The following is a 10,804-nucleotide window of genomic DNA, read 5'->3' as shown; positions in this document are numbered from 1 at the left end:
CACTCATCACAGATATCATGGAGGTGTATCATAGCTTTCCATCTTGTGTTGTCTACAAAAATGTCTTTGTTCAAAGGGGGTGGCCATAAAAAGTACTATGCTGTGCTACTGAAGCTGAAGGAATGTGAGCCTATGCCAAGCCACTGAGCTTTATACATCCTGCAAACAGTCCTCATTTATACTGGAGACAATGTGTATCCCTTGGCCCAAAAGAGATGGGACAAAACAACCCAAATTCATTCCTAGTCTTCCCTGTATCGATAAACAATTCCCAGGTACCTAGGATTAGTGTCCTGCAATAGATAATGTGGTGATGAGATCACCTAGTTAACAGACATTCAACTTTTAGTAAAGGCAATGAATAAAATAACTATATTTTGGACATTCTCCTTAGTCCTTGGGTAGAGTTATTATGCCAATAACGACTGAGATTTTTATGACTGAATAATATTAGAATATTGCTCGCTCTACTTTCTGTACCCCTCAATTTCCTTTTTATAACAAATCTGAGGGGACTAATTTTTATACCCTCAAACTCAAAACATTTTCACATAAAACTATAAGCAAATGTCAACATCCTGTTTATAAGAACTGGGTCAGGGTACCAATTTTTTAGCTATCATTTTTAAAACCCTATCTAACACCATTCTTAAATCCACCTAAATTACATGACCATTTAGTTTATTATGATTTAGTGCTCAAGTTCACAACACAGGCCTGCCCATACCACCTGGATAGTCTCACTGTTTCATCTATTTTAGTGAATAACTATATAATTCAGTAACACCAGTAGAAAATATGCATAATAATCACTCCTTTAAAAGTTAGCCACCAAAATTAAATAAAATGTCCTGAGGTCAGATTCTTAAAATAAATGTCCCAGGGTGTAAGTAAGGACAAGGTGGCCCACACTGCATGCCTACGATCCCCATACGTAGGACACTGAGGCATGAGGAGTAAGAGTTCAAGTCCAGACCCAACTACATTGGGTCTATAAACTCCTGGCCAGACTGGACTATATCCTGAAAGCTTTTCTCAAAAAACAAAAGTCTCTTCCCTACTCACTTAACAAGTAGTCACTTCTAGGCCAAGTATGGGGTTGTGTGTCCTTAATCTCAGCAAAGACAGGCAGATCTCTATGAGTTCAAGGCCAGCTTGGCCTACATATCAAATTATAGGACACAGCCAGGATCACACAGTGAGATTTAAAAAAAAACCCAAGAAAAAGAAAAGGTCACTTCTTGTTGTATGTGGACACAATAGCCATCCCCTACTTCTTTATCAGATTTTAGGTAAGTAAGCTAACATTTTGAAAAACTTATTTCACTCAAAATATTTATCACTTAATAAGTAGAAAACTCTAAGGCTATCGAGATTTTTCTCCTTTTTGAGTTTAGAAACCACTTTTAATTTAAAACAAATTAAAATAAGTTTGGGAAAATTAGGGGGGACAGCATCTTGCTATATAGCCCAGATTACCTCTCCAACTCTCAATCCTTCTGTTTCAGCTTTCTGCACACTAGGACCACAGTTGCACATCACCACATCCAGCTCAAAATGTATTTTTAAACTAATAACAAATCCATCATTTATTTGACATAGTTATTGTTGTGGATTTACTTTGTGGTTCCTTAGCTTATTTACATACTAAAGGGACTATATATTACACAAATTGAAAAAACAAAAATAAAGAGCTGGGCATGTTGCTCACGTTACTGATCCCAGCACATGGGAGAAAGAGGCAGGTAGATCTCTATGAGTTCAAGGCCAGCCTGTGACCTCTGGAACAACCAATGCTATAGAGTGAGTCCCTATCTCAGAAAAAGGTAGAAAGGGCAGGAGGGAGAGAGGGAGGAAGGGGGAAGTGATGGGGGGAGGGAGTAACAGAGGGAGGAAAACAATAAATATAAAGGAAGAGATAAGTAACTGACCTAGGACCTGAAGTTCAGTGACACACTCTACTTCCACAAAAGTCACCTTCTCTCCTGGAGACAGGAGCTGGCAGACTGGGAAACATGATATTCTTCTTTCTTTAAATGCAAAAGCTATTAAATGTAGGCAATGGTGATCCAAGGCCTGTGTTCTGGTCCTGTTTTGCCCATGATCATTCCACATAATGAAAAGAAATGATCTGTGGGACAGACCTCAGTTCCACTTCTGGCCTGGAGAGAAGGCTACTCAGGGGACTCGTCTCTCCCCATGACTCAGTACTGGGGCTACAGCCCTCCTAAAAACTAGGGAATCACTTATTTGTGTCAAAAATCATAATTAATATAAAAGTGACTTGAAGGTAAGTAGTTAAAGGGGCTATATGCTCTCATTTCCAATTTGATAATATACAGAATACAGTAGAATATGCCAGAGCAAACAATTCATTTCCAAACTAATATTTTAAATAATTCTACCTACAGTAAAGAATTAAAGATGACTTTAAAAAATAAAATTAAAGGGCCACAGCTTCTGTAATTGTAAAACTCAGGAAGCTGAGGCAGGAGAAGCAGAATTGGAGGCCCTCATGTGCTATACAATAAATTCAGTTAGTTGTTGTGATTATAAGATGGCCACGGGTTGCAGAGAAATGAGGAGCTACTGTCTGATGGGTACAGTTTTTAGCTGAGAAAAATGAAACGACTCCAGAAGATTGAGGATGTAGCTCAGTTAAAAAACCACTTGCCTAGCAAGTGTGGGGTCCTGGTACCTCCCCAACACCCACATGAGTGCACTCTCTCTCTCTCTCTCTCTCTCTCTCTCTCTCTCTCTCTCTCTCTCTCTCTCTCTCCACACCCAACAGCAGCTCTGGATCTGGAAATGCATTAGTGGCAACAACTGTACAATGTGGCCGTTTTTATAATGCCAGTGAACTGTACAGGTAAAAATGGTAATTATGGTCAATTTTATGTATTATTTTACAATAAAGTCTTGAATGCCATTAGCCTTAAGAACAAAACTACATGAAACATGAATGCATTACTTGTTATACATTCTTGTTCATCTATGCCAATAGTAAAAAATCCCAAAGCAAGGATATTAAAATAAGCATTCAATTAGATTAAGTGACTCATTAACGTAACAAAACCATTCTGTTACTGTAGATAGCCCTTAACTATGCCAAGAGACTATGTTTATTAAAAGACTCCTACACAAACACGTCTGTATATTATACAAACATATATATGCATAATACACACCATATAAACACACATATATACACATATATGCATATAAATACATGCACTTACAGCCAAGCCAACAATTCATTTGTGTCTCTATATCGTTATCAGTCAAATAGTAAAATCGACTATGGTAAAGTTCGTTCATATTGGAGAACTGAAAAACACTTTACAGTGGAATCAAATAGATTTGCAGAGGACTTGAAGATAAGAGAAATTGTTGTGGGGTTGGGGCATCTACTTTCCTTGGCCTACCTGCCCCTCTTCTAACCCACACACTGGCTCTTATCCCAGAAAACAGATTTCTGCTTGCTTACCACCAGTCCGAGGACGAGGGTGCGAACTCTTTCTCCGATCTCTGGCGAAATGTCATTGCCAAACTGCTGCAGGGTAGTAAGAAATCGTTTCAGCTTGCTGAGCTGCCTGGCGCCACAGGCTGGGGGTAGCTGTTGGTTGGCCAGAGAAGAGGAAGAGGAAGAGGAGGGCCCGTTGCTAAAGCCATTAGGCGGTGAGGGGGCACCATTCAAGGCCGTAGGTGAATGGCTCGTGCCATTCGTTACTGTCAAGGGCACAAAACCAGAAGGAAAAGGTAGATAAATGTACAAAGACAATGAATAAGAGAACTGCCACAAAGAGTCCTTGCCCTGAAATCTAGTGGTTGTGTGATTTAAAAAACATTGGGACATTTGGCAAAATGCTTGGCCAACGCAGCAGCGTCGCCGGACTCAGTCAGGCACGCTCCTCACAGTGAGGGCAGCCTGCTGCACAGAAGCTGATAATAAATGGAGTAGGCTGCTGCACGGAGCCAGCCCTGCCTCCCATGTGCACATATGCCAACCACCTGAAATGCTTCAAACATAGCACAAACAGCTTTGGATGTCAGCCTCTTGTCACAGGCTTACATCAATATAACAGGACGCTTTCTCCCTAAACTGCTCCCCTAGAGAAAGTGTACATTTGGTGGGGACTAAATTTATCACTGAGCATTTTTAATCATGTTTTGTACACACAACTGACAGCTGTGTTTATAGGAAGAGGACTTTCAAGTTTTAACCTTATACCACCCAATTAGAAGGCTATTTTCTTTCCCTCTTATGTCGTAACCATTTATTTAGGAGGAAATGTAAATTATACATAGGAAGATAGGAAGACAAAATGGTTTGGGATTTACTAAGGAGTTATTTTAAGAAAGTGAAAGGGGGCAACTCAGTCTAACACAGAGCATAGGTTAGTAGTAATCTACCAAATTCCTTTCGGAAAAAAAAAACATATCTGAACATCAAGATGATGGTCTATAAGAACTAGCATGGAAGTTGAGGTGTGCTGTGGTATATGCTTGGCATCCCAGCACTTGGGAGACTAGGCAAGAGGATAAGGAGTTCAACGTCATCTTCGAGTATATATAGCAAGTCTGAAGCCAGCATGGGCTACACAGTGAGATCCTGCCTCAAGCAAAAGCAAAACAGAGAATTAAATGTTCCTTAATCTCATTGAGGAACAAAGTAACCTATCAATGTTAGCTCACCAGGCCTTGTCATAGGAGTCATGTGCCTGTCACCATGACTTTGGATAACAAGCCATTTGATGACAGGCTACAACTTGGCATGTCACAGCCTTCTACCCTATACACATTTGGAAAGATCTTTTGAAAGGCAGAACATCCATGCATGAATGCTTAGGATATGTATCTTAAGAGACTCATGGTTCTATTTTTGTCTCTTAGATATTTTTCAGTCATATGGTTTCATGGCACATGGTCCATTAATAGTATCATCTATAACAGATAAACATTTCTTAGTTTCACAAAGCTTTGATGACAATTGTAACCGGAACCGTGAGACTGATTAAAACCATCCCAATAAGTGCCTCTGCTAGAGTGTGGAGGTTGGCTGGGGTTCAGAACTTTCTACCCTTTTCTGGGATGCTACAGGAGGAAGGGTACCCCAATGACTCAACTCAGAAAACAGGACCTAAGCTGAATGCAAACGGAGTCAAGTCTGATAAAAGCCTGGCAGGCACCTGACAAAAATCATGCTGGTGAATTCAGAAAGTTTCTACAGGTAACTGTTGCATCAAGTAATGGCCTCTCAAGCTTTACAATGTGAGGGTTTTTTTTTTTTTAACATTATTTGTAGCTATTTGACATAGAAGAAAGCAAGGTAGAAGTAACTAGAAATAATTATAGCATATTTTTATGTTCTAAGAGGAACTGAACAACCCAAATAGAGAGCTCTACATTAACATGAATTAAAAGTCGTAGGTATAACTAGCGCATGAGAACAAATGTAATATTCATTTGTTCAAATCGTAGCAGATTATAATGTTGAAGTAATAATATAAAGGCAGGCAAATATTCACAGTTGTACCAATTATACCTAAAACATGACACTTTTGTTTGGGTTCAATAACCATTACCTACTGGCAAACTTTCAAGGTTTTTGCACTTGATTCTGCACAAAGCATTGGTATCGAATTTTATTTTTTCTCTGTTGTTTTTTACATGCAGAAAAATTTTAATCATGCATTCCAAATTGAAAACTTCCATTCATAACCGAGCACTTACATGTCGTTGGCGTAAATGAGCTGGTTCTCGGAGCTCCTTGAGTAGTTGGGGGGGGGTGGCATCGCTGGAGGAGTCAGCCTAGATTGCGTCTTCACATCCACAGGTGAGTCTGGCATTGTGGAGTGCTTCTCAGTACGATCTGGGAATGCCACCAGGAACACGTTATTTCACTCCTTAAACACCCCAGTTTCGAAAGTGGGGTCTGTCTTTTTCAGAGGCACATAAACACAAGAAAGTCAACATCTTCTATCAGTAAAATACGCTTATCTATGGAAGTTTAAAGCTGAGTTTTTCCATCCGAGCCCCACTTGAGAAGGTGTAGCACAGATGGCGGGACCTCATTTGTAACCAGGCTATATAATACCCTATTGTTATTTCTGGCCTGGCAGATGCTGCCTTACTGGTGTAATATGCACCAGCACAACTTCCTCAGAGCTGAAGCCAGTGTTAGCGAGCAGTAGACAACTGATGAGGAAGACGGACGATAATGAACCCATCCTGACAGCTCAGAAGCAACAGAAACCGAGTGTCAGCTATGCAGTTCGGTCCTGGCAGAAGTAGGCACTTCACAGTGCATTCCGGCAACACCTCACCCCTGCCTTGCTTAGCTTTCTGGTCAACCAAATGAAACAAGTGATGTTCCCCAGAACTTCAATTTTATCTGCCCTACATTAAAAACACATAAATAAGAGAAACCCTGTCTCGAAAAACCAAACAATAAATAAATAAAATAAAAACACAGAAATGCTCTGTCTACAGTAAAGTTAAGCTATTCTTTATACAGAATGTGTGAATTTATGGTCTGTCCTGTTACAAGCATGAGACCAACACACCCATTAGTAATATTAGAATGTGAAAGTCCCAAAGTAAAAACTGGTAAGAGCTAAAGGAGGGCCATGGGCAAACCCTTGATTCAGCCCATGACGGCCATCTCTAAGCCCAAGTCCTTTTCTCCCACGTATCTTTGATGTCTGGAGACAGGGTTCACTCTGCAGTCTAGGCTGACCTGGAAACTCACTACATAGGCCAGCCTGGCCTCACACCTACATCATCCTCTTGCTTCAGCCTCCTAGGGATGGATGACAGTGCAAATGTGGGGCTTCTAAGTGTATTTTTCCCTTGACATTTCCATCTATTTCTGAGTCTAATACAATTTTTCCAGGCAATAGTTTTCTCATTAATAATGAAATAGTTTCTTGTTTGTTCTTTGGACCCAATTTTATACAAAAACATGAACAACACTCCAAAAACATCTTTGAGGTATTTCTACAACTTTAGACACAAAATTTTACACTTGTACTTTTTTTTTTTAAAGTAAGATTGTATACTTTTCAGAGCAGGGTTTTTAAACTATTATAAAAATTATAACAAGTAATTCTAAAATGTGCCTAAAAGTCAAATATTAAGATAGCTGGAAAGATGGTTCAGTGGTTAGAGGGCTTACTGGTTTCAGTTCCCAGCACCTACATTGTGGCTCACAATCACTGTAACTCCAGTTCCGAGGGATCCAATGCCCTTTTCTGACATCCTAGGGCTTATGCACACACATGGTACATATACACACATCAGGTACATGTAACACATACACGTAAAATTAAATAAATATTTTTAAAGTCAATTATTAAATGAAAACATAAACCTCCAAATTACTACTATTAAAATCCCAAACCTAGTTCACTTTTCTTCAAGGCAACTTGCCATGGCAGATTTCATGGCACCTGCTTGCGATTAATCCCTGCACTGGGGAGGTGAAGGCAAGATGATCGGAGTTCAAGGACAGCTTGAAATACCTAAGATCATATCTCAAACAAAGCAATTTCCTACCCAGGAATCCCAGTAGTTGAGAGGCAGATGCAGGAGGATTGCTTTAAATCTGAAGCCATCCTGGTCTACAGAAAGAAGTCTAAACTCCTGAGGGTTACTTAATAAGACCCTGACTCAAAAAAATAAAATAAAAATTAGAAAAAAGAAGCATTTTCATAAGATGTGAGGGTGCAATATAGTTGAGCATTTTAAAAGTTGAACTAATATTGATACCATATTAGGGATGATGTAATAAAAGAAAATCAACATCAACGTAATAAGTACATTTTGCCTCATGATGGAGTTATCCATGTCAGGCCCTATTTCTTCCTGTCTAGCTCTGGCTTAATAACCCTGACTAAGCCCAGGTCAGGAGAAGTGTCCTGAGGGAAATGATGGCAGGGACACATGCACAACTTGACTTTACATTGCTGTGAAAAAAAAAATGTGTCTTCATACTCCTGCTACCCCAGAGTACTTAACAGCCAGCATCGTAATCACCTATTTTAGAAAAATAAACAAGTTAGGCAGGCTTCAAAAAAAACCACCGCACGGTCTACTCTCCTCAACAAACCTCAGCAAGAGGAGAATAAATAGCTCTCGGCTCACACTGCAGCTGAGGGAGGAGGCACAGCAGCGAAGACATCCTCCCTAAATAAAGGCAAATACTTCTGTCATGCCAAGAAAGGAGGGAGCAAGGAGGCTTGCCAGAGTCTGCTGGGAGATAACAGTGGGAACTGCTGGTCCATCTGGCTTTCATTCGGCTAACACTCACGGGGATCCAAGAGAGAAGGCAGGCCAGATACACAGACTTGGAGCACGTGGTTTCACAGACAGAGAAAGGAAGAGCAGAGGGGGAAGGGGAGATGTGAGGCATGAAAAAAAAAAGCAATAGAAGGAAAAAGAAGAAACAGGAAAAGAACAAAAACAAGGAAAAAGGCCCCAAAGGGAGAGATACCCTTGGAAGTTTTGCTTGCCCATAACTTATGCAGGCCCCTTTACCCAGGCCACAGTCACCCACCTCAGACGACAATGGCTAAACTAAGATGGATGGCTCACACTAGTCCTATGTCCTTTTAAGTACTTATACCAAGAAAAAAGGAGATACACTACAAAGCACGCTCTGAGCTTCCTCTTCAAACTTAAGATTTAGGTTTCTGCTCAAGATAATTTGTGTATTTCAATCTCTGTCCATTTCTAGAAAGATGATGGATATACTCATACCTTTAACTGGGAAACGTTTTCAACAGCAGCCCTGAACCACATATGTAACATAATGCCTATCCAGAATATCATTATCCACACAGGTAGGAGGGCTGTATTTTTTTTTTTAAATGTCATCAATATTTTAGGAATAAGAACTACCAATCAATACATGGAAGAGCACTGCTAGTTCAAACAGGAACAGACTCGTTCTGACCAGATATATATGTATATGTATATATTTAGGATTTTGACATTAGCCAAATTTCTGTGACGGTTGGCTTCTCTGATCAAATAGTTCCAACCCAGAGGCCCTACAAACTACAACAAAGTGGGACCATATGTAAGTCATTCTGTTCTGCTCCACACAATCCACCCAGGGTAGAGATAGATGAAGAAACCACCGGCCAGGCCTAACCCATGCACACAGAAACATTCTGGAACACAGAGATTTGAGATAAATTTAGACAATATGTTTCAAGTATGCAGAGCTCTGCTGCATTTGTTTGGGATTATTTTTTTTGATGTTTTTGAAATATATATTCTTGAAACCCTTACAGCAGACAGCATAAGAGCAATGACTTAACCAGAGAAGCATCTCACCCCATTCCAAATTACAGGATATGGTTAAACCAACGTGAGCCTATACCGTATTGGTGTAATTTTTTTTTAAGTGAACAAAGATTACATTTTCCTGGTATATCCCTTCTGGTTTTTATTTGCTGGAGGGCGATCTGTGTTACTTATTGAAAGAGTGACACAAGATGACCCAAGGAGGGAATGAGAGAAGGGGGGTGGGGTGAGAAACGAAGAAAAAAGACTGAAAAGAAAACTGCTCAGGTCTGGAAGGCAGGTAAAATAAACAAGAGTGGACTCTGCCTCTCCCGTAATGATTCGCATGGCTTCTAGACAAGACCGTCTTCCCTGGGCAGTAACATTCTTCCCACTGGGCAACCACCCAGCACATATGTACCAAAGATGGTGGCGTATGGAAAAAATGACGGCATATACAAACGTATGACTGATACCACTTCAGTACTGAACCCATTGCCAGGGCCCTCTAGAGGCGATGTTTTCCGTTTCCTTCCTTTCTTTTTTTAATATAAAAAGATATAACATAATCTGGCTTGGCACTTGTCTCACTTAAACTTAGTTCAAATAGTTCCATGTGTGTTTTAAAGGTACGGAAGAAAGGTATTCTACATCAGCCTTGTTTATATGCTGTGCTGGAGAGGATCAATGTGAAGTTGGTTCTTTCAACCGTTAGTGGTAAGTGCTCCTTGAGTTAATTATCCTGACCCTTAAGTCTGCACAATAAAAATGGGAAGACTATTCGGTGTTCCTCTTAGCAATGTGATAAGAAATGAAATGAGGTGATGTGTTTAGAACCCTAGCAGGTCCCTACTCATACTGGACACTAATATCCTCCTGTACTTTCATATGCAGATCTGCAAGTCCATCTGGTCCGAGATCTAACAATACAGGAGATGGCCAGTGCTACTCCTGGGTTCTGTGGAGGGTTTTTGTTTGTTTGAGTCTTTCTTGTTGCTTCTCTCACATAGAATGGCCTGCCCTTATCTGCATGTTCTTCATTGCCCATTAGAGCTCATACACATCCTCTTAGTTTTCCTTACCTGCCCACGCACCAACCACATCACATAGCTTTGCTTCTCTTTCACATTCATCGTCTGTCTACCTGAGGAAATATGTATGTACTTCACACACCAGCCAGTGGAAACGGCAGCCACTCGATGGACAACTCACTGTTCTGAATTCTCCCTTAGAGAATTAGATGTATTTAACAACCATGGATAGGCTGGATGTGGTGGTACACACCTCTAATTCTAGAACTTGAGAGGCAGAGGCAGGGGCATCTCTGAGTTAGGCCAGCCTGGTCTATATATCGAGTTCATAAGAATTCATAGCGAGTACATAAGAACTACAGAAAGACCCTGTCTTAAAAAACAAAACAAAATAAAATAAACACACACAACTCATCTTATAAGAAGAATGATCACATTCCCTTTCTAAATCCATTTCCTGTATTAGAGACAGTTCAAAGAAA

At 40.2% G+C, this 10,804-nt stretch overlaps 1 protein-coding gene across 1 annotated transcript in view; it reads right to left on the bottom strand.

The window, feature by feature from the left end:
- The window catches only part of Runx1t1 (RUNX1 partner transcriptional co-repressor 1), a 145,652-nt gene that overhangs the window by 55,157 nt on the left and 79,691 nt on the right, over window positions 1–10,804 (bottom strand). Inside the window, 3 exon segments of the mRNA XM_052718383.1 lie at window positions 3,488–3,729; window positions 5,734–5,788; window positions 5,790–5,872. Of these exon segments, the coding sequence (XP_052574343.1) occupies window positions 3,488–3,729; window positions 5,734–5,788; window positions 5,790–5,872 (380 nt within the window).

The sequence above is a fragment of the Peromyscus californicus genome, unplaced genomic scaffold, assembly GCF_007827085.1.
Source record: "Peromyscus californicus insignis strain IS unplaced genomic scaffold, ASM782708v3 Scaffold_5__1_contigs__length_169319896, whole genome shotgun sequence".
In the NCBI taxonomy this organism is placed as follows: domain Eukaryota; kingdom Metazoa; phylum Chordata; class Mammalia; order Rodentia; family Cricetidae; genus Peromyscus; species Peromyscus californicus.
This window is presented reverse-complemented; position numbering and strand designations above follow the sequence as displayed.